The sequence below is a fragment of the Gymnoscopelus braueri genome (genome assembly GCF_963280865.1).
Source record: "Gymnoscopelus braueri genome assembly, chromosome: 9".
In the NCBI taxonomy this organism is placed as follows: Eukaryota; Metazoa; Chordata; class Actinopteri; order Myctophiformes; family Myctophidae; genus Gymnoscopelus; species Gymnoscopelus braueri.
The window spans coordinates 38,078,710-38,102,822 of NC_137610.1; the positions used below are offsets into that span (position 1 = coordinate 38,078,710).

General features: G+C 40.6%; 2 protein-coding genes across 3 annotated transcripts; both read right to left on the reverse strand.

Moving 5' to 3' along the window:
* Positions 1-2,628: 2,628 nt before the first annotated feature.
* Positions 2,629-10,937, reverse strand: tat (tyrosine aminotransferase). Of its 2 annotated transcripts, none has more exons than XM_080437075.1 (12): positions 10,866-10,937; positions 9,797-10,113; positions 9,446-9,550; positions 8,467-8,534; positions 8,197-8,355; positions 7,346-7,484; positions 7,178-7,230; positions 4,971-5,123; positions 4,249-4,377; positions 4,081-4,164; positions 3,882-3,980; positions 2,629-3,727 (listed from the first exon to the last, which is right to left on the reverse strand). In XM_080437075.1, exons 2-12 carry the CDS (start codon positions 10,095-10,097, stop codon positions 3,587-3,589), a joined length of 1,431 nt encoding a protein of 476 aa, XP_080293201.1. In that variant the 5' UTR covers positions 10,098-10,113; positions 10,866-10,937; the 3' UTR covers positions 2,629-3,586. The 2 variants fall into 2 exon arrangements, with proteins under 2 accessions (XP_080293201.1, XP_080293202.1); XM_080437076.1 differs by having other exon boundaries at positions 9,797-10,110; positions 10,866-10,930.
* A 6,837-nt stretch (positions 10,938-17,774) lies between these two features.
* LOC308092311 (uncharacterized protein) lies at positions 17,775-23,771 on the reverse strand (the record flags this gene model as incomplete). Its single annotated transcript, XM_080438161.1, has 5 exons — positions 23,702-23,771; positions 21,630-21,743; positions 20,518-20,626; positions 18,810-19,864; positions 17,775-18,212 (listed from the first exon to the last, which is right to left on the reverse strand). Exons 1-5 carry the CDS (start codon positions 23,732-23,734, stop codon positions 17,775-17,777), a joined length of 1,749 nt encoding a protein of 582 aa, XP_080294287.1. The 5' UTR covers positions 23,735-23,771.
* Between the last annotated feature and the right edge of the window lie 342 nt (positions 23,772-24,113).

The window sequence follows — 24,113 nt, forward strand, 5'->3', positions numbered from 1 at the left end:
TCTCTCTCTCTCTCTCTCTCTCTCTCTCTCTCTCTCTCTCTCTCTCTCTCTCTCTCTCTCTCTCTCTCTCTCTCTCTCTCTCTCTCTCTCTCTCTTTCTCTCTCTCTCTTCTGTCTTGCTGGCCTTTCCTGTTCCCCTTTTCAACTCTCAAGCCTGCACTGTCATTTTCTTTGAGTCAGGGTGCTCCCTTCCTCTATTTTTCTGTTTTATATCTCCCTTCTTTATCTGTCTGTCTGTCTGTCTGTCTGTCTGTCTGTCTGTCTGTCTGTCTGTCTGTCTGTCTGTCTGTCTGTCTGTCTGTCTGTCTGTCTGTCTGTCTGTCTGTCTGTCTGCCGTCCGTCTGTCTGTCTCTCTCGTTCCCCTTCTGTCTTCCTTATCAGGTGAGTAGTTAATCATTGGACCATGCAAGAAGCACTTCACCCCCATGGACTGTTTATGTGTATGTTCAGTGACTGAGAGCAATAGTGGAATGGGGGAGGATATTGTAAAGGTCACCTTTGTCATAGGGGCAAGTGGATGGGGGATGGGGGGTGGCATGTCAGGTAAATTATAAACTATGTTATAAACAACTATGTATTGCATTCTGTAGCCTTTCTTCCTCGAATGCGTTATACTTCTTGAACAACAGGTGGTGATATAGTATCACCAATGGTGTGGTGGAGGGTAAATGCACCTAAACACCGATTACCCACCTTTCTTGGGCTGACTTAAATCTTCATTTCACTATAGGTAAAAACCACACTTTCTAAAATAGAATTAAGTTGTTTTATTTAGAGAATGGAAATGGTTTGTGTGGTGGCAGCCATGGTCAGTGCGGTGTGGCAGATTGGATGTGAAGCCTGAAAGTCCAGCGGCATTCGGTGAGCGGGATATGGGAGTCCAGGGGCATGAGTGTGTGAAGGCTGGGAGTCCAGATGCACACCCCGTGTGAGGCCTGGGTGTCCAGGGGTAAATGATAGGTAAGTCAGACAGACAGACAGACAGACAGACAGACAGACAGACAGACAGATTCAGGTAGGAGTAGACTTTTTTCTTCTTTTTTTCAATCATTTATTTTTGCAATTTTCCGGTTTAAATTTAGACAACAGACTACTACTACAGTGAGTGAGTGAGTGAGTGAGTGAGTGAGTGAGTGAGTGAGTGAGTGTGAGTGAGTGACCTAGGGGGCACTGGCCCCAAAAAGGTTGAGAAACATTGGTCTAGGAGCTTGAAGCGGTGGTGCAGAGGTGGAACAGCCTGCCTGTGGTAGCAGAGCACTGAGCAGGGAGCAAAAGGGAATCTTTCTCTCACTTGTTTTTTATGATCAGGCATGGATGTTGTCAGGTGTGGTCTTCCCCCCTGAACATCAGTTGTCTTAACTCCATTACATAATTCCACATTATACATTAAAGTAATCTGTATACAACTGAGGTACGTTATGGAAAATTTCAAAGGGAATCTAATCTACTGTACATTATCGCTTTTCTGAAAATAATGACTATTGCCAAATGGTGATAATTTGCTTACCTTTTCATTGACCACTGCATTACTGAGTATCATGATGCACATGTGAGCATAAGGGGGTTTCACTGTTTAGCAAAGTACAAGAGTCATGTTCTGAGAAGGAGGTATAAATCATATACAACATACAAATCATGTGTACTTTCAAAAAACTGTATTTGTGTATCTCTTCCAGCATCATTCACAACAATGTACATTCATTCATTGTTTTAATTTGTTATAGTTTTTTCATGTTAGGTTTGTTTTCCGTCAATCAGTTTGTATTATTCTTGTACAGAACTTTTGTCAACGCCTGTCTAAATGTGATTTATCAATAAAAGTTGGTTTCTTACTTCATTAATATTGTATCCATTTTGTTCAGCAATAGCAATTATTCATTTATTCAGAAATCATAATCTTTAGTTAACTTGTGACACTTAATCTCACATATGGCATTGATAAACACAAAAAAATATCATGCGAGTTCACCCACAAACAATGTTATATAAATCCCCATGAGTCATACCATACATACTTTTGGGTTGTGGTGCCACAAAAACACAGTTACTGGGCGGAACAAGTTAGGAGGGGTGGGTAGGGGGTGGGGAGATATACCATACACTCTACAAACAATGTAAAAGTCAGTTAACTCTTAGTATTCAGTTTAATTTTGCTAGGATTCTAGTACTCTTGTCCCATAACAACTGACAGGATCTCATTTGGAAAGAAACATTTCAACTCTATGACTTGAAGCATGGATTGATTTTCTCAACATTATGGTAAGTTACTTAAAATGTCAAGGTTAGAAATATCTATTTCATAGAATTTGCTGATCATTATTTGTCAAAGTCCACACCCATGAACAGTGTCATCTGGACCATTTCGACACGCAGCCCCCTCTAAAACACAGTTACATAAGTTTATGGTGGGACCCCCAAGGTCTTGCAAGGAGCTGAGTCACATGCAAGGAGCTGAGGAAAGAGCAGTTTACATTTTACAAAACACTTTTTCATTTATGTATACAAAATTGACAATTAAATGCAGGTATTGGGATAATTTCATGATAATGATGATGATGATGATGATGATTATAATAATAATAATAATAAATGACAGATTCTCAGGTGTTTATACATTGTACATTTATTTTCTTACACAAATCCAGAGCAATAGCTCATGACTATACACTTTGATTGGCTTAAATAGCTTTTTACATGAATGTTAAAATAAAAATAAGACATGTTCAACATGACAAGATTTCATCATAAATGCATTGAAATGTGTTCTAACAAAGTGTACATTGTTTCCTATAAGAAAGAGTCTGTTTGTAAAGTGTACGTAAAGATGGCAACAGACCATGCAAACCTGATAACTCCAAGTAAACTAATACAATTCTTTTTCACTCATTTCAATTTCCCTATAATATATGTTTTATAGAAAAATATTTCATTGAGCAGATGTAAAGGTACATTATGCATTATAGAATGTATTCATTCGTTGTCTGGAATACCAAAAATTAACTAAAAATAACTTGTTATTGCATGCACGGTCTATGATAGTTCTGTTATCATTTGGACTGATATAAACTGTCACACATCCACAAACAAAAAAATAACAATTAAAACAAAGGTTAACATAAGTTGCCCGTACAAAATATAAATATAAGCATTGTTAATAACATGGGATTCCCACCAAAATTTACATTGACACGGATGGACCACCATATACAGGTACATCATGGTATGCCTTGTTTGTACAGTGTTCAACACATTAACATATTTTTTCTCTTCCTTAACAACCCCTCACTTATCCGTCAACTCAAGACAAGAGAGGGGTGGCACCAGGCACGATAGGCACTGATCTGAAGTCATCTAAAACTTTCCCTAATTCTATCCTAAAGCTTGGGTTTTTTATTTAGAACTGATTCCAAATCAATGTCAATATGAGGACCTCTGCCTTCTTTCTTAATCTGCTCCCTACGCTCTCTCTCTCTCTCTCTCTCTCTCTCTCTCTCTCTCTCTCTCTCTCTCTCTCTCTCCTCTCTGTCCTAAGTACATCTATAGGTCTTCTTCCTTTGGTCCAGCTCTTTCATCCTCCCCACCAGCTATCATTGGTCTAGCTCATTGCTGTCTGCACTGCAGGGTCGGTAGTGATGCTGGCAGAACTCTCGGATCCGTACACATGCCTCAACCATCATCTCTTCTGGCACCGTTACCACAATGCGGAAGTAGTTTGGATATTCAAACGCCTGGCAGAGAGAAAAGGATTGTTAGTAATGATACTGGGACACTTAATGCATAGACATTCAGAAAGATAAATACACTAGTTGGATGGATGGAGGATAGATGGATGGATGAATGAATGGGTGGATAGGTGGTTGGATGGATGTGTTGGCATCCTACCGAAGCAGGCAGACAAAAGACAGACTGCTCCGTCACCAGGCGCTCGGTGAACTCCACATCGTTTTTAAATTCTGGAAAGTGACTCATATCAATCCCAACCTGGAAGTGAACACACACACACAATAAGTTATGTGCTGTGTGAAGCAATTTGGAAACGTTTTAGTACCAATAAGTGAGTATGTTTTTTTTATGTACTGACCATGAGGTACATAGCTCCAGAAGGCATGACTGGAGTAAGGCCGGGTATAGTGGACAGTTCGTTGAAACAGATCTCTGAGTTGGACTGAGGAAGAAGATAATAAAAATGAATTAAGCTTTGTTATAGATTCTGTACACAGACTTACTTGCCTTTACTTGTCATACTGACCTTGAGAAAGCTGATGGTGTTATTGTAGAAGCTGCTGGGTGTGTTGTTTAAGATGTCCTCTATCGCCCCTTGGACAATGGTGCAGGCTCCTAGAATTCGCTGGCTCAGTTTCACTAGACCTTCTCGGATCTGGAAAGGAGAGACAGCGATATAAAAACCAGATTACAAGAGATTGTTTGGGTGGCAGTGTTTCAGGAGGCAGGGGGGTCCCCAGGGCAATTTAAGGTTTCTGGTTTAATCCTGGCTCCTGCTGGCATCGTATCCTTGAACAAGACACTGAACCCCTAATTGCCCACTACTCAGTTAGGATGGGTTTAATGTATGTGGAAATATACTTGGCCAATCAAACTTTCCCTTCCCCCTTGTGGGTGAAAATATATAATGAATTGTGTATGTATGTATTATTTATGTATTTTCAGATTATTTTAATACAATTGTCACGTTTTATTTAGAGATGACAGTGAAGAGTGATGGGACGAGTGAACCTGTGGCAACTTGAGTCATGAATGAACAAGGAATGTTTCTGTATCTACTGTACGTGCGTGTTATGCATTTCTGTGTGTGTGTGTGTGTGTGTGTGTGTGTGTGTGTGTGTGTGTGTGTGTGTGTGTGTGTGTGTGTGTGTGTGTGTGTGTGTGTGTGTGTGTGTGTGTGTGTGTGTGTCCAGGTACAGGTGCAACTCAGGTCCGTTTCATTAAGACTAGAGGCAGAGAAGGACATACCTCAGAGCCAAACACTCCATTCCTGTCATGAATGAGAATCCATCCCATCCTCCAGCCTGGGACTAGCCAGCGTTTAGCCAGTCCGCCACAGGAAAGGATGGGCACATCAGTGGTAAGTGATGCCATGGAATGAGAACTGCAGCCTGGGAAAACCTGTCGAGAAGGAGACAAGGAACAGGTACTCCTGTTAATTCAACAACCGAAGAACCAGAGGAAACAAAGCATATAACAGAAGATAAACAAATAATGATTACAGTCCAGCACCGAAAGCATCTATGCACAGTTGTGGTGATCAGGCTACTCTTGTGGCATGAGGTGACCTAAAGCTGTGTCGGTGTTATTTTTATTTTTTTTACCTGTTACTTCCTTACATTGTATACACTACTATTATTAATACAATGCAATGCAGCTGCATTTATTTATTTAACTCCATATATTATTAAAAAAAGAAAATTTGATCAAGGTTTCTTTATTTTATATTTTCACATACAGGTCATAACAAAAAGCATACAAAAACAGTGTATGTTACCCCCCAGCCACAACCCTGGTATCTTATCGTACCATTAACACAAAGGACGATACAAACAAATAAGACACAATTGCTTATTATTATTTTTTAAATGATGAAAATGTGCGATTCAATAGCAAAATCTATGACTTGGCTTGGTACAATACATCTATGAAAACAAAAGAAGAGAGCGGACAGCGGACAGTGGAAAAGTGGAGAGCTGCTGCCTTAACTATAGTAAGCTGGCTTCAATTAAGTCTGGAACCGCCCCACCTCCTATTGGCTGATTTGAATGACAAAAAAAAGAGAAAAGAAAAATCTCATCGACAAACAGAGCAATTTTTGGTTCTGGTGGTCAATGTTCACATGCCCTGATGTGATTTCCTCCCCTAAACCAGAGGACCTTCTAGGGGGGGAAATCAATGGAGAATGCTAAAGTTTCTCTTTTCCCCTTTTTCTCTTGCTGTGTCTCATCTGGGTCTTGATGCAACCCAGAGCCATCCTGGCCCCTCAATCCCCCCGTACCCCGCCTCACCAGACACGCCCCCTTCCCGCCTCTCTGTACTGCGCAGACGGTCACATCTGCGTTAATTGCAAACACATGCACTAAAAAAGTGCATAGTCATTCTGCTGTACTTGTGTGTTTTATGGGCAAAGATTGGGGGGGGTGAGAAGAATGCAGACCAAACCCCTGTGCACTCACAAACCCCAAATCTGGACTTTTCCATTTACTCCCGCTCTCACAAAGGAAAATAAATATAAAGTAAAACTATTAAACGCTAATTTGATGGATTACTACCTACCTTTACTTCAACCCTTAAAAAAAGCTGTAGCTGAAGTCTAAAGTCTGTGCATGTGCATACACATTGTGTGTGTCTAGGTCTTTACACATAGCATTATTTGTTTGTATAACATAACAACAGTTGCATAACCTGTGCATAATGCACGAGTGCTTCGACTGCCTTCATCCTACCTTGCCCACTGCATGTCCTGGTTGACCTCCCACTCAATAACAAAAGAGTATAGCCACACACTCGTAGCTGCCGATGCAAATTTTATTGTGGACAGAGACAGAAAAATGACTGTGTCCACAATCAAATTTGCATTGGCAGCTACGAGTGTGCGGCCATACTCTTTTATTATTTAGTGTTTAATCCGTTGGCTGGCACCTCACAAGGACCTGTGTGCTGTGCACCTTTATTTGATGACCTCCCACTCAGCCATACCATGCCCCCCAATCCTTTCCCATATCCCACTTTCACCCCACATTGCCCCTAATCCTCCCTGTGCTGATGTGAGGCTGTCCACCCTCCTCTCTGGGTCATATGCCCAAGCTGAGCCAGGGAAAACACCACCAAACCAAGCCCAACCTCCCCTGCCAGTTTGGGAAAGAATGTGCCTCGCTGGTATTACAGGAGGTTCAGTTGTAGACAGCCACACCAACCTGCCAACCTGTAACATAATGTGATTCCCTCCAAACCCTTACCTCTCAGGGACTGTGAGGAAAGTATGCAGCCTCCTCCACTGTACGATGCATTTAAAGGTGTGTGTGTGTGTGTGTGTGTGTGTGTGTGTGTGTGTGTGTGTGTGTGTGTGTGTGTGTGTGTGTGTGTGTGTGTGTGTGTGTGTGTGTGTGTGTGTGTGTGTGTGTGTGTGTGTGTGTGTGTGTGTGTGTGTATGCATGTGTGCGTGTACTTACCATATCACCGTAGATCTCATCTGCCAGAATTGGAACGCAGTGTCGAGAGGCCACTGGGAAAAGCAAAAATCACAAAAACCACACAGTAAATAACTGGAGTGTTAAAACATTTTTACAATAACTAAGGGTAAAGCTTTCAGTATGAGATAACGCAGATTGAATACTGACCTTTGATTATGTTCTGCAGGTGTTCCTTGCTGAAGACAGACCCACAGGGGTTGGAGGGGTTGGTGATGATCACACAGGATGTCCTCTCATCAATCAAGCTCTCCATTTGCTGAAGGTCAACCTCCCAAGTCTTCTCTGGCTGCATAAAGAGGGAGTGTGTTAAGCCTTTATGATTCGAGAACAAAGTGTCACCCAACATGTCGGGAAGAAAATAACATATTTTCAACTGAATAAAGTGTTGTGCCACATGCTGAACCTTTATACACTATTTTTAGTTATTGCGTTTTGAGTACTTAGAAAAGCGCTATATAAATTCCAGATATTATTATCATTATCATTATTTATTGAATTGAAAAGCACAAGTTCATTTGTGCTTAATTTAATGGGGTGCCCTCTATGGGTGAAAGTTAAATAGCTTTTGGCTTTGGATTGTTTAGATGCCCCTCAATGTTATTAAAATTTGGGGTAGATCAGACGCTGAAACTGTTTGCAAAATGGGCCCCCCTTTGGAAGGCAATTATAGCCAATCGGAATGGAACGTGAAAATGTTTTGAAGAAAACACAAAATAGCGTTTTGCTTTCCTTACCTATAAGGGAAGTTGCGTCATGACTCAAAGCATCCATGGGAAAAATTATTTTAATTGTGCGACATACAGTTCAAGAGTTATAGACCAAAATGTGAAGTGGCCTGTTATGGCACCACCATGAGGCCAATTTGAAAGGTGGATTTCACAGACAGGCAAAAACAAAAACAAAAATCTCCTGTCTCCGGCCGTTTCTGCCTTGCAGAGATAAATAGAATACAATGTACCCTATACCCTATAGGCTAGGGTACCCTAATAATAACTCACCAGCAGGTCATAGAGTTTGACCTTGATGCCCAGGGACACGGCTAGGGTCTTGTATAAGGAAAAGCCTGGGCAGGGAACCAGGATGTTGTCCCCAGGGTTACATAGGACACTGATGGCCAGATCAATGGCCTGACTGCAACCGCTGGTCAGAATCACATCCTAGACAGGGACAGTAGACAGGGAGAGAAGGGGTTAGGAGACAGTACTGTGATGAAGAGACTGAGACACACTTGGGGGGTGGGGGGACAACAATACATCATGAAGGGGTACCTTTGCCTCCAGAGGGGCCTCAGGGCAGCTGTAGAAGTTTGACACCGCCTCTCTGCTTTTCTGATAACCTGAAAAATGTGACATTATTCATTACAAAAGCTTAATAAATCTAACATGGTTATTTCTTACATTCATCTTTGCAATTTATTTAGGCAGGTAAAATGTGAATGTATCAGAGAAACTGAGAGGAAGAGGGGAAAAGAGACAGGTGAGAGAGAGAGAGAGAGAGAGAGAGAGAGAGAGAGAGAGAGAGAGAGAGAGAGAGAGAGAGAGAGAGAGATAGCATTAAATAAGAGAGCAAGAGATACTTTTACATGGGTTATATAACACTTCAGACAGTGTCTAGCCAATGTGTGCATTGTGCCTCTAAACAGCGCCGATCAACACCAACCTCACACAATGCATCCACAATCTCTCTGATGTGTGTATCTTTACTGCTAGAATCAAAGGTAAAGTAGCCTATGTCAGACCAGAGTTGTTGTAATATATTTGAGGTTAGACCTGCACCCCAGGATCTGTACTGAAATATACTCTCGTTGCTGCACAATGCCTGATTTACATTGTTGCGCACTGTATTGCGAACCAAAATTAGCAGATCTACAAGCTCACAATGCATCGCACTGCAGCGTGTTGTGATCTTGTAGATCTGTTTTTTTTTTGGTGTGTAACACCAGCACACAACACTAAGCATTAATTACTCTTACGCATGTAGATGCTTGTGATGCCATGTGTTACTTTATTAGTCAACTTATCCAAGTAGGCTACAACTCATCTGACATTTCAGTAAAATTTTATTACACAAATAAATCAATGAGTTATCTATACTCACAAATTATGGTGATTTAAAATCAGTACACATTGAACTGGGACAACCAGTACTTCTGTGCGTGTTTCTGTGTCTCTCTTTCTCTCTTTCACTCTCTCTGTGCGGATCAAATGTCCAATATATTATAAAAACAGTTTTGCTACTAGGACTCACCGACAGAAGGAGCATATCCATTGTATTTGTGGGAGTCAATGGCATCTTTCATGGCTTGGAGCACAGAGTCATCAGTGGGCAGGTTTCCAAACACAGTAGGGTCCCCTGAGGAGCAGATACAACAGTAGGCCAGGGTCAGTAATAATATATGAGTAAGATGTCAGCAGTGCAACAAGCTAAAAAACTAACTGAGATACCCTGCTATAAGATTTCTGTTGCACGAATTTGCCATTGAAGTATATTCATCTTCACAAACTATAACTTAGGAGGCCACAGAAGAGATTCTAAAAGGAGTGTTCTGTATAATATATATTATAACCAATAATACCTGTTATGCACAGATATTCTCACCTATGGAAAGTGCAATCATGGGTTTTTCTGGGTTCGGGGTGAGCTTCATCCCATCAACAATTGCTCTGATGGGATTTAGAGTATTGTTAGCCATCTCTGAAGGTTTGATGTCCCATGTCTGCCTGCGGCTCTTGGCTTTGACTGGGTACATGCCAGGCCCATTCACATGGACGTGGTGAATACCGTTCCCATTCACGCTTTTCCCATTGACTCCAGTCACATTCAGGCTTTTGGTGTTGACTGCATTATTTCCATGGACTCCATTACCCTTTATCTGAACCAGGTAAGGCTTGCTGTCCATCTTGGAACTGATACTGCTGGTGGGGGAAAAGCATGTGTTAATACAATGATACACTATTTGGCAGGATGCCTAAGGACTTAACATGTTTTTTTTTTCTGATTACACTGATAAGCTTAGACCATAATTTCTCCCCAAAAGTATAATTATTACATACTCAAGCTTGCAGCTGTTCTAAATCAGGAGGCATTGTGACATTGTGGAATTTCCTTAGGGGTCAATAAAGCATCCAGACTAATATAACCAATGTCCTTTGTTGATCATCAATTCATTATTTTAAATAATACATAAACTCAGCATAGGCTATACAACATAACATAACACCCTGCATTATACAGAGTATGATATGGCCGCATTGTTAAACCCACAGGACCACCTGTGATTAAACATCTCACACAAACTATCAGAGATTCACGTGTCCCGCAAAACCGAAGCACTGGCCAATAAAAGATCGAATTTCTCAAAACGATTTCTAAAACACAAGCTACAGAAAAACATAGAAAGCACAATTAATCAAACAACAGCAGACTCTCTCTATCACTGCAGGACAATACTACGGAATGCAATAAAATAATGTCTAAAATTATAACTGCAACCCTGTCGGCACAAAGTCATGCAAATTCTACACACCCTCCTCATAATGTCATCTAACATTCTTTCAAATCGTCAGTGATCCAAATTATTATTGTTTTAATTGTCCTAAAGTAGCAGTAGCAATATAGAAGTACTGCAACCAACATTCTGTATGAAAAATAATAATATTGTAAATACCTTCTTTTTTTTTAAATCCAAAATGTTTACAAATAGATAGTTAGCAGATGTTCAGGTAAAACACGATACTGGATAGTAAATGAATGGGAATGACTTAATGAGCGGGATTTATAACAAGCCCCCCAAAAATGGGTGTTGAACCAGGCCTATATTTCCATTGGTGGAGATTGAGGGCTGTGCCATAACACCCCCGTTACATCACTCCCAAAAACCTATAAGCATGGCTTTGGTTTGGCATCCCTTAACTCTTTCAACCCGACACAATGTTCGACCAGTTCATGTAAATAAACAGTATCCCTCGGGAACTTTGGGATCCCCGGTGCCTTCGTGCGTAATGCGCCAAAATGAAGGACGCACGTTGCGCATCCTTCCTAAAAAGTTACTTATTCATAACTGCTGTGACGTACACAGTTTACTTCACATGTAAAAACATAGTATTCTCCTATTGTCAGTGTCCTAGGCTGCTATGGTCATCATCGTGTGTCAAATCAATATTTTTTTTTAATGCTTGGCAAATAAACACGACGAGAGGGTTACAGCATCTATTTGCTGATCTTCAAGAGGACCATCTCATGTGTTCAAAGACAAATGACAAATCCAAACGTTACCTCTCCACACATTGAATACTGAGATTCTTGGCTTTTCTCACCGATGCTTGCAGACCCATGGCTGCGCATCTTCTTGGACACGCTAGCCACGTAGAAAACAGCCTGGGGTTGTTTGTAGCCATAATAGGTCATTTGCATGATGCCGAATTTCACTAGGCTACTTCTTGCTTATAGTTAGAATGATGTAATCTAGGTGTTTGTGGGTTATTTGTTCACATGGTGCAAAGTATATTAAGTATTAGGTTCATATACCTGTCTCCCTTTGTGTATGCATTTCTCATTGAAGTGCAATGGTTAGGCCAATTTGTTTATCTGCAGGAGTTATTTTCATTGACCCCAACATGAAGTAAAAAACTAAACAAAAAAATGATAGTGATGATGCCTAGTCAATAAATTTGCAGGCATCATGGGCTATATAATAATTCATTTTACTCAGAGTGGGTTAATAATTTGTTTCCACTACTGCTTCATATAATTAAAACAAAAGACATGTATCATGTTTAAGCTGACAGCAGTGGGTTAAGAAACTACAAATTTGCCTCAGAACAAAGCCAGCAGCTATTTATGTATAAAACAATGACAGATATGGGACTTGAGCAGCTCAGTGAAATGACATTATGATTGATAGCTTTATTTTTCCTAGTAAATACCGGTCCATATCTATCGGTCATGATATTAAGAATTAATTGCATCAATAAACGGAGGAAGGAAACGTGTTATAATAGTATTTGGGTTTATTCCAGAGAAGAGATCTTACAAGCGTTGGACATGCATAGTTCCAGATATATTCTTCTGACGTCCAAACAGAGATACAGAGTAATTACGTGGTGTTACGCCTTTCGTCATCACGCCAGCCGTAAGTTATGGCTTGAATGGCTCAGTTTCCTGGGCAACCAAGGTTGGGGTATCGAGGTTAACCTGCTATCTATTGTTGACATACCAGAAGGAGCCCATCAGACCAAAACAATGCTGTAGGCTGCCTGTGAGGCACTGACACTTTTAACCATATTAACACATACAAATGGTAAATGGTACACTTTAGATCCATAAGAAAATGGTACAAAATCAGACCCATCAATGATACATTTTATAATTGACTACAATGTGTTGACTCCCACACATACATTTCCATAAATGTTTCTATGAATATGAATAATAAATGTAAAGAATAAGGGAACAGGTTGTGTTGCTTGAAATAATTAACTTGCTGCCCTTGGAGCACAATGAACCTTATGTACTGAATCTACCAAACAGTTACAGCCAGTCATCCTCTAAATAAACATAAATCTTAATAAAAACAACATGTTTTGCAATGATCCAGTACAGTACACTACACACACTCACACTGACCACCCATGGAACTTTGTACCAACTATCAAACCAGGACTTTAATCAGGGCCTTTGCCATTTTTGGCAATACTGTGAGTTAGGCATGCCATAATAGATTATTATTATCTGAAGAACAAATGCTTGAAATTAGATGCTTTGTCAGTTCTGTGAAGGGACATGGAGTTGTAAGGGTATCAGTATACTATACGTAAATGCTTTGATTCTTAATGGATGCATGTATATGGCGCCTTCATCGAAAGCACTTTACTGTATTTCACATTCACCCAGTCACAGGAAGAAACCATGCAATCAATCAATCAATCAATGCAAGGCCCCACAATGCTCATTAGGAGTATAGGTGTTAGTGTCTTGCTCAAGGACACTTCTACATGCAAAGCCACTGCCTCCCCTGAGAGTTCATGTTAATGTTTTTGTTCATGTTTACCATAGATAAGATATAACCTTTATTGATCCCCATGGGGAAATTCAGGTGTCGTAGCAGAAAAAGCAGTACGCGTGAAATACAGGATAGGAATTAGTACATAAAATGAAAATAAAATAAAAAGATTAGAGTCTGACACTTGATACTGCACTGGGTGTGACTGAGGTAACATATTATATTCTATATTCTATATAGTCAATAAATATATGTAAAAATGTACAATATATCAGGGACCTAAGCAATTTTGTAACCTATCCAAACTTTTGATAAATTACAAAAGTGCTGCTACACAAACTAAATAAATTATTTATATTGATGAAATAAAACATATATTTTAATTACATTTGATTATTTAATTATATTTTAACAATACTTTTCAGGGGCTATATTTGTCCATTGGTCTTTACACCACAGAGCCTACTGAAGTTTACATGAATGTCCTCATTTTACCTCCAACATGAAAAGGACTGACTCACTTTCCCATCCAAAAGTAGTGTGTAAACAGTTGTGTGTCTACAGAGTAGAGGGACAGTGCCACCGGTGACCTGAGTGATGATGACCTGTGGTGCATAGCCACTCAGTCTTGCATATACATAACTGACAATAGTGTAGGCAGATGGTGCAGCATCATGCCACATGACGTCCCATACATCTCTCGCTTATGTAATCTGTTAACTTTGGTCCTTCTCCTCTGTCACTGGCTGACTCAAGAGAGAGGCATGTGATTGGCTGGGGGAAACTGTCTGGATGCAAATACCAAATAGAGAGCAGGCCCATAGGCTCCCATACAGATGTGGTCTATGTAGAGGTCCCACCTTTTTACTGGACTTTACTTGGCGCACTTGTACTGCATTGCCTTTCCCTCTGCAGTTCACTATTGTATAGTTAAGCCTCTGACCAGCTACTATGTCACAATCTCGAGTGGCAGTGACTCAGGAGGTACAGCTATCTTGGAACCGGGAGGAGAAGAAAGACATTTTGAAGGAAAGAAGAAAAAAAAAAAAAAGAATCATCTTGCTTGTATCAGGGCGAGACTTAAAACTTCGGCCAAAAAATAAAATCAAAGGTCAGATATGTCATGTTCTACCACACTGGAAGGCAACCTGGAGTCAGACATTTGATGGAATGCATTGAGCCGGGTGGACAAACGTCTGATACTATGATTAAACACAATTTTTAATTGTCAAATAATCGGTTCAGGAAAATAATGCTGTTTCCTGATCTCTTGTTTTTTAATTGATTGAATATTTTATTAGGCAAAAAATGTAAAACAGCACAGTTACATTTAAAATACTTTGTCTAACAGGTCCGTTCATAAAAGTCCTTGCGGACTTGTTTCCAATGAGGGCCTTGGTATTTAATTCATAGGCATATATAGTGGCACCACAGTTCAAATATCATTACAAAATAAACAGCCAAAAACAATATATAACACTATGTACAACAAAAAAAATAAAAAAGAGGGGAAAAAAATATGTACAAGAACAGGGGGGGGGGGTCTGCTGTCTAACGGGAAAATGGTACTACCTCCACCTTTGGCCTCCTGAAAGGTGATTTTTTAAGGCTCTTTTAAATGAGCCCAGCGAACTGCATTTTTTGAGGGATGGAGTTAGACTATTCCAATCCTGGGTGGCAGTGCTGTAGAAGGAGAATTTGCCCATGTTTGATTTATGGGTGGGTGGTACCAAATTGTTGTTAACGCTCCCTCTGGTATTGTGACTGTGGGTGTCGCTAACCTTTTGGAGGTATTTACTCAGATATGCGGGAATTGGGGGCATATCGGGCAAATTTGCATTTACAATTTTGAAGGCCAGTCCCATTTTTAGTTGTTTAACCCTGTCTTCCACCCTGAGCCAGCCTAGGCTGGCAAAATGGGTGGGAGAAAGGTGGGTCATGGGCCCCAATCCGAGGAGTAGCCGAATCAGTTTGTTTTGGGAGGTTTGAAGCTTAGTCTTCAGTGACACTGAGGTGTTGGAGTACCAGGAGGTGCAAGCATAGTCAAAAAGTGGTTGAATCAGGGCCCCAGAGAGGGTCCTGAGGGCCTGAGGGTTGACAAAAGAGGAAACTCTGCCCATAAATTTGGTTCTCTGGTTTACTCTTTTGACCACCTTTGTAGCCATGCTATCACCTGTCAGGTATTTGTCAAGTACACAACCCAAATAGGTAATCTCTTCTTTGCTAGAGATAATTGTGTCATCGACTTTGACCTTGAAATCATTTACATCCATCTGTCTGAGGGAATGTTTGGTCCCAAAGAGAATGGATTCAGTTTTCCCAAGGTGTAGTGACAGTTTGTTATCGGTAAGCCAAGTACGGATTTTTGAGAGTTCGGAGCTGAGCGCCTCCTCAACTTGCAACTTGTCCTCTCCCGAGATCAGGAGTGCCGAGTCATCAGCGAACAGGAACAATTTGCAGTTACAGGCAGCATTCATGTCGTTAATGTATAGAAGAAACAGTAACGGCCCTAGAATGCTGCCCTGAGGAACCCCACAGCTCACCGGGAGGGATGAGGACATGGTTCCGTTGATGTCAACCACTTGTTCTCTTCCCTCCAGGTAAGATCTCATCCAGTTTAGTGATGTGCAGTCAAAACCAATCGCCCTCAGCTTATCAAGTAAAATTGAGTGGTTTACAGTGTCGAACGCTTTTTGGAGGTCCAACATGACCATGCCGCAGTATTTGCCCGCGTCTACCTCACGTTTGATGTAGTCGGTCAGATACAGTAGGCATGTGTCAGTGGAATGGGAGGTTCTGAAGCCCGATTGGAATTCAAACAACAGTTTATGCTCGCTGAGGTAGCTGTTGATTTGTTCTTGAATTAATCGCTCTACAACCTTTGAGATGGAACAAAGGATGGAAACAGGCCTATAGTTGCCAGGTTCTAATTTGCTTCCTTTTTTATGCAGAGGGATTACTCTTGCCAACTTGAAATCCTGTGGGACGTGACACTGGCTGATGGATAGGTTTGTGATTTGGGCTACTATGGGGGCAATAGCAGTAGCTGCGTCTACTGTTTGTCTCTGTTTATTGAGGTCACTAAAGAGCACAGAGTTGGTTGGTCTGTTTCTGACTGGGCAGAACGTGCTTTCAGCATAAGACTGTCCGTGACAGCCAGTCATCACCTGTGTACACTGTACAGTATCAGCAGACATTGACTAATATTTAACAACAAAATAAGTAGCTTGCAAAGTATAATGTGACTGCATTACCACATGAAATTCACTGAAAGGACTCACTGACATGTAATTAGGGATTAACACTACTTTGACTCTAGCGCCACCTCTTGACAACAGTCATCTGTGCTCTTTAGATACCTAAGGAGCACTATCTTCCTCTATTTTCCTGAACTGATTATCTGGCACAGGTCATAACAGTTCAAGATAGTGTTTATTCATACGCTTGCCCTTTTTTGGAGCATTTAAAAATATATATATATATCAATTATCACCTAATTGACTTAAAACGATTAAGATTTGAACTCAGGTCTTTTCAACACAAAGAGCATAATGCAACAATGATAATAAACAAGTACAAACATATTTAAAAATCAAACGTTTCCAATAAAAGGTGTACAAACATGACTTTTATTGTTTAGTTTTATAGGGACATTGCACAATTTTTAATTGCAGAGGAGTTAGTTTCCAGCTAATTTACCTTTGTAGTCTCTAGGTAGGGGGAACACACAATGCAAAATACCCAGAATTAACAATCAACTAGAAAGGTGCATTCAGTTGAATGCATATCTCTGCCAGGCCAGGTGGAACTCCATATTTGGGCCAGTCTATGACATGAGTCATCAACGATGTAGGCTTATCCGAGTATGATTTTCTGAAGGTTTCATCACAATCCGACCACCATTCACTTCCATTATGAAATTAATTAATTCAATTTATTAATTAAAAATACAATAAAAATGTTTTTAAGTGAGCTTCCATCACTGTGATGACCACTATTGTTTTTAAATAACACAGCTCATTTCACACTGGGTGTGATTTTTTTTTAAATATAAGTTAACCACGAGTGGAGGTAGTGTACACAAGAAATATGGCGCTGATCTGTCCAGCAGTTTTTGAGATTGCCTCCAGACAGACAAACCCAGCTAAACTCCTGCAGAGCCACATTGTAAACATAATACACAGTATGTGGGGCGTGAGCATAAGCTCCCCTTTGCCTTCGGCCTGCTGGAGATAATAAATAATGAACATAAAACAAAAATAAGAACAATGAAGAAAGACTTTGCTTTAATTGTCTCAAAAGGACCTGAATGAAGTAAAAGATGATGTTTTGTTGTTGTTGCTATTTTTGTTGTCTAGTACGTTAGAAATTGTATGAATGTATTTATCATTGATTTAATTCTTCTGTCTGTCCCCCCCGACACGTGAACTCTGGATTGTTTTGTGTTTTATCCTTTTGACTGATATAAAAATACTGTATTATGTTCAAGTATATGTGTTTTTGTCAATAAAAACATCAGTCAGTAAATGTATTCTTGTTCTTTCTCTTTGATTCAAGAATAACTATTCAGTGTAACTAATTCTCATATTCCCACAACTGCACCCTTTGTTTCTTTTCTTGTGGGATGTAGTCAGGGTCTGAATCATGAGAGTCCTCATTGTCACGGTCAAAAGATTCATCACTGGAATACAGAGAATTTATATTAAAAGAAGTGTCGGTCAGATCCTGTTGTCCATCTCCCACCTCTAATTCCTCATCCTCATTGTTGCCGACCTCTTCCTGAGTCAGTGATCTCCCTTCTGTCACTCCTATGCATTCCTGCTGGCTCAGTCTAGTGAGTCTCAGGAGTGGCTGTAGCAGCTTTGACTGCAGCAACATAGACTGGCACTGCGGTGACATCCGCACCTGGGTTCTGTCAGCCTGGCATTGAATTTGGGAGATACTCTGTGAGATGGTAGAAGGGCACGGTAGAGTCTGTGCTTGATGAGTGTTATGCCTGGTATTGAGGTCCCACTGCACACAGGGCGAGGAGAGGACATAATTACTAGTTTGAGGAACAGCAACTGGTTGGGAATGGATAGCTTGCTCAGATGAGGGCTTGGATGATAAAGGCACCTGATCAGAGAGAGTCCTCGATTGAAGGTTGGGCGCAGAAGCCAGTGTGGAATGCACAGAGATGTTCGACTCCGTGAGAAATAGAGGAAAAGTCATCTGTCTGTGTGTTCCAGACTGCTCAGGGATGTGGTTGAATGGGGTTGAAGCCTGTGAGCGACAGACGACACTGCAATTTCGTTGGAACCTTCTTGAGAGCCTGGAGAGAGGTCGTCGCGGTGGTGACATGCAGCCAGTTGAGGTAGAAGAATTCTGAGACATGTTTGAATCTTTGTTGCTTAAGCTTAAGGTATAGCTGTATGGAAATGCAACTAGTTCAGGGGGATATGAGCGAGCATGCTGTTGTCTGGATGTAGTGACATGATTTCGATGGAATCTTCTTGAAAGCCTGGAGAGAGGTCGACGTGTTGGTGCCGGCCAGCCGGTAGAGTTAGAAGAAGCATTCTGAGACATTATTCCATCCTTGTTGCTAAAGATGTAGCTATACGTAGATGCTACTGGCTCAGGGAGACATGAGAATGCATGCTGTTGCCTGGACGTGGTGACTTGAGGTGGGGATAGTTGAAGGTTGATTTGAGGTTGAAAGGCAGGGATGTCTATATTGCTGGCAGTGGGGTATTTCAGTGGATGCACCAGTGACGACAGAGTGACCACCTCACTGTCTCTGGAGGAGAGTTCTGTCTGTAGGACTGTGGGTGCCAGTCCAACTAACCCAGAGCTAACTAACCCTTTGTCTGTGGAGGCCGTTTTTTTGGAATCCTGGGCTGTTGTCTCGAGAGGGGTGGAAGTCTGGGAAGCTGAATGACTCTGAACAAGAGGGCAGGAGAGGAGGAGAGAGGGTGTGAGGTCCTGTGACGAGGAGGTGGAAGAATCTGGAAGACTCTGGATGAGACGGCAGGAGAAGAGGGGAGAGGGTGTGAAGTCCTGTGACGAGGAGGTGGAAGAGGACAACTTGAAGAGTGTAGTAGGAGATGTAGTGACGTCATGCTGAACCTGTAGCTGTTCCGGCTGCACATCAGAGCACTCATGTAGGATGCTTTTCACCCATCGATGGTGCTTACACCAGAAGCGAGGGGAGGGGACATTCTCCAGAGCAGAATCATCACTCATCTCACTATTGTCATTTTCTTTATCATCATCCCCCTCCACGTGCATCTCCCTCTCTCCGTCCTCCTCCTCTCGTGTCCCAGCTCTCTCATCCACGTCCGAAGCACCAGAAGAAGATTTACTCTTGGCCATCTCCATTGCCTGTCCTTCAACCACATTCTCCCCCTCCTTGTCTGTCGTCCTTTGTTGACTCCTACCCTCCTCAACAGAATCTTCATCTTCCTCATCCTCCAACAGAAGTGGGCTGTCTTCTGACAAATGCCGAGCAACATTCTCCATTGTCCTCAACTCTGGTGGCTTAACTTCTACGAGAGCTCTCCTTTCTACGGGCACCAATATCACCTCAGAGGGCCTGGCATGTTGAGCATCTTTTGAAGAGGAAACACACGTAACTGCTACCTGATCTGCTTTCTGAGACACCCTTCCTGGAGAGCTGGATGCAAGAACTGAAAGAATAGAGACGTAGTGTAGAATATAAAGTCATCAGACTAAAAACACATCATTCATTGAGAACAATACACAGATAAGTGCGTGATTTGCAAACGTACAAATATTAGACCATGACATCACAATAGCCTAAACCAGAATCAAAGGTAGATTCTCAGTAGCCAAGCTTTTAACCAGAACTGAGAGACAGGATCACACACTGCTCCTAGCTACATTATAGAGCTTATAAAACCACATGAGGCTTCAAGTATTCTTAAATCCTCAGGCAGGATCATCTTGGCTGTCCCGGAATCCAGGCAAAGGCCAGGGATGACAACGCCTTTGCTGTCAGTGCCTAGAGGCTCTGGACTGTCCAGCCTAGTAAAGTCAGTGTGTCATCTTTTAAATCACTTCTTAAAACATGTTTTTATTGTAAAGCTTACCCTGACTTAAGTTAGGTTTGCCTACTTATTTTGTTGTATTGTTTCACCTGTTCTTATACTTTGTTCTGCTTCTTTCTTTTATCTCCTCGTCATGTCTTTTCCCTTTTTCCTTACTCTTTCATTGTTTTCTGTATATTGTAGCTTATATGCAGTGAAGCACTTTTCAACTTTGTTTAGAAAAGTTGTAGCTAGCTAGCTAAATAAATACATAAATATTGACTGACTCTTACCACCGTGCAACAGCCTCTTTAATGATGTTGATAAGGGGGTATCATCAAAGGTGATCATCTCCAACAACAGACGCTCCTCTTCTGTCCTGGGACGCTCTTCCTTCAACAGCTAAAACACATTATGTATTTTACCTACTTGTGTTGTTTTTACATATACATATACTACATATACACTTTTACATATACAATGTCATTCCCTGGCTGAAGTTCTTTTTGGCACTTGTTGCACCTCCAAGATTTTCTAACTAGTGTGATTGGTAAGAACTTGGTAAGAAATTCAAGGTGCTTGTGATTTAAATCTGCAATCTATGATCCCTTCTCTGAGGGCCTACAAACACAACCAGATTGCAATTCATTCATCAAGAGTGATAGCAAGTAAGAGTGCCGATCCAGGTAGCAAAATCCCAGCAATCCGAGCATTGCAGCAGCACTGTATACAGTGGTCTAATGTTCATGGAGTATAAAACAATTTTGGACTAGTCAGGTCTCGCATGGAGGTGCTCACTGTTCAAACAAAACCATACATGCACAATTGCACAGGTTTTAATACTCATAATAGTTTTACCTCCCTTCCTCAATCTCTCATATAAGGATAGGTCGATATGAACATTTTATGTCACGATTATTACGGCCACAATCATTGTAATTAACGATATTATTGTGATAATCAAAATATGCTTAAAACTCTTGAAAAAACACTTTTGTTAACCATTTGCACCCGGCATCCATATTCTGGGGGGGGAGCATTAGCCAAAAATAGCAGATCTACAAGCTCACAACGCATCGCAACAAAACATTTTGAACTTGTAGATCTGCTATTTTTGGTGAAGAGATTTGGTGTAGGTGGACAAAAGTGGTCCAAGTACAGAGTCAACTCAGGGCCAGTGTATGATGAAAGACAATTTTACAATAAATTAAAATCTCTGCGATATGATCATTGTGAGCGTTTTTAAACAGTCATCGTCCCATCTCCCATCCCTACACACACACACACACACACACACACACACACACACACACACACACACACACACACACACACACACACACACACACACACACACACACACACACACACACACACACACACACACACACACACACACACACACCTCATCGATGTAGGTCTGCCTTGGTAGTACAGCTTCCAGTTCCTGAAGATAGCGTAGCAGCCGCTCCTCCAGTTTGTGTGCATAACATTCACCATACTGCTCCTCCATCTGCTCCTAAGTACAGAATGGGCATTTATCATGTTATTTTCTTGTGTGTTCTTTAATCATAAAATCAACCGAGACAATGTGGTTTTTGTAGTTACAGTAATATGCTCTCACACAGCAACAACGAATAGCAAGAGTTTGTGGAATCATCAAATTCAATTCATTCACTGTCCATTTTACATTCAAAGGCAATTTCTTCCATTGCAGTATTTCAAAAGCATAGTAAAATATCTGTACATCCATATTTATATATAATCAACAACACTGTATTTAATATCCTATGTAATGTTGTAATGTGTTTCGAAAAAATCTTTCAAAAAATGCTAACATGGCTATGTGTAATGATCTGTACAATGAACTTCATGATTTCAAATGTAGCACTGTGTAACCCTAGGTTTTTGTCTGTAATGATATGTCCCCGCCCCACCATTGCCATGGTGATGAACTTGAGTAGTGATCCTCAGCACCTGAGCTGAGCTGATCTAGAGCCCTATAAAAGCAAATTGTTTGTCTGTGATCCACTCATATAACACTGACGAAGGTCCCAGGACTGAAACGTTTGCTTTTTTTTAAATTCACCCCTCACTATGAGCACAGAGCACTTTATGGGCAATTACAAATAAAGAAATTCTATTTTCTTAAATAATGCCTAAGGAGTTTTCCTTCATATTTATGCAGTGAGCGAGTCTTTTTCTGCCAGTTTTCCTATATAATCAGTCCACAATATTGCTCTGCCTTGCAGTATCAGTGGAGCAAACAGAGAGAATAGTTGATGTCCACAGTAGAACCATCATCAAATAGTTCACCATAAATTTAACCACGAATGCGACACTAACAATACCAGGGCTATTTACTTACTTACTGGTAAATATCATATGCCATGAGTTGTATATGGTGTAATTTCCGTTTAATAGCAGCCATATCCTTCCAACAGTACATTTTTATTAGGTGTAAACTGTTACTAATATCAACAAATTGTCTGGTTGAAACGGCCCAGCGCTAAGAGCCCAATTCTACTTTAAAGTTGATTTGCCATATTGACTAGAGTTCAACAAACACTTGTAAATTGCCTAAATTGTGATTGTAATAGTAATATGCCCCATGAGGTTTATTAGAGTAAAGACAACAACACATAGCAAGTATTACTCTTCATTACATCACCTCTTTGGAGGCAAAGACTGTTTTCATTAACAGAGCTTTAGTTACTGTAGAATACAATGACGTTCAGGTTAAAGTCTCGGTCTACAGTGCACTCTGCTGGACAGAAAAGCAGCTGCTGCTGCCTAACCTTGAAATAAAGCCTCCTTGGCACTCACTACTAGACTCACTCTGAGAAACTAAAACTAAACAGAGTACACGTGCCGTGCACTGGAAAAAGTAATAGCTCCATAATAAAGTATAAATAAACATGTCTGAGAATTAAAGGGGGTGTAAGTGTTTTTGTTTTTTTAAACAGTCAAAGCTCTATTATACAGTATATTCTGATAGTAATCATTGCTATAGACGTGTTTGTTCAGTAACAGGGATCTCTCCAGCTCTTTAGTAAACAGAAAATACATCTTCAGGTTGGGATACCAGTTTTAGCCACTCAGGAAAGAGAACCCCATACAAATCCGTTATCAGCTACAATTTTATAGTGTTCCAGTTATCCTGTATGAGCTCTCTCTCCTCATTGAATTGGTATCCCTAATTAAAAATGTATTTTCTGTTTACTAAAGAGCTGGAGATGGGGAGGGGGAGACCCCTGTTACGGAACAAACACTCTATACAGCAATGATTGCTATTGGAATATGGAGCTAATAACACAGATTTTAACAAAATATGTCACTTACACCTTTAAATAATATTGTCTGAATCTCTCAACCAGAGCTCCAGGCTCTTGTAGTAGAGGCCAACAAAATAATGTTACTAGTATTTCCAGTATTTCGATTTTCAACTGAATAAGTGAGTACAAAGGACAAACTAACCGTGATATAATTGTGCAGCTTGTTCTTGTCCATTGCGAGGGTTTGGGCCAAAGTCTTGAAGTCCTGATGGTTCTTTCTCATCAAGTACATGTCATGGCAGCTCTGAAAAATAAATAAATTAGGAAAAACTGGTCTATAAATAAAAATAATAATAATAAGATATAATAATAATAATAATAATAATAATAATAATAATAATAATGTTTTTTAATCAATTTACAAAACTACAGTTGAATTAAACCATTTAAGCATATTAATGTGCATAATAAATTGATTGAGATCGTTTAGAATACTCACACACTGATCGTGGTATTGAGGCAGCTTACTGGGAAAGTACTGGATGATTTTAACCACAGTATCAACAATGCCTTTGTTGTTCTTGAGCATCCACATAACTATCTGAAGTGAGTGT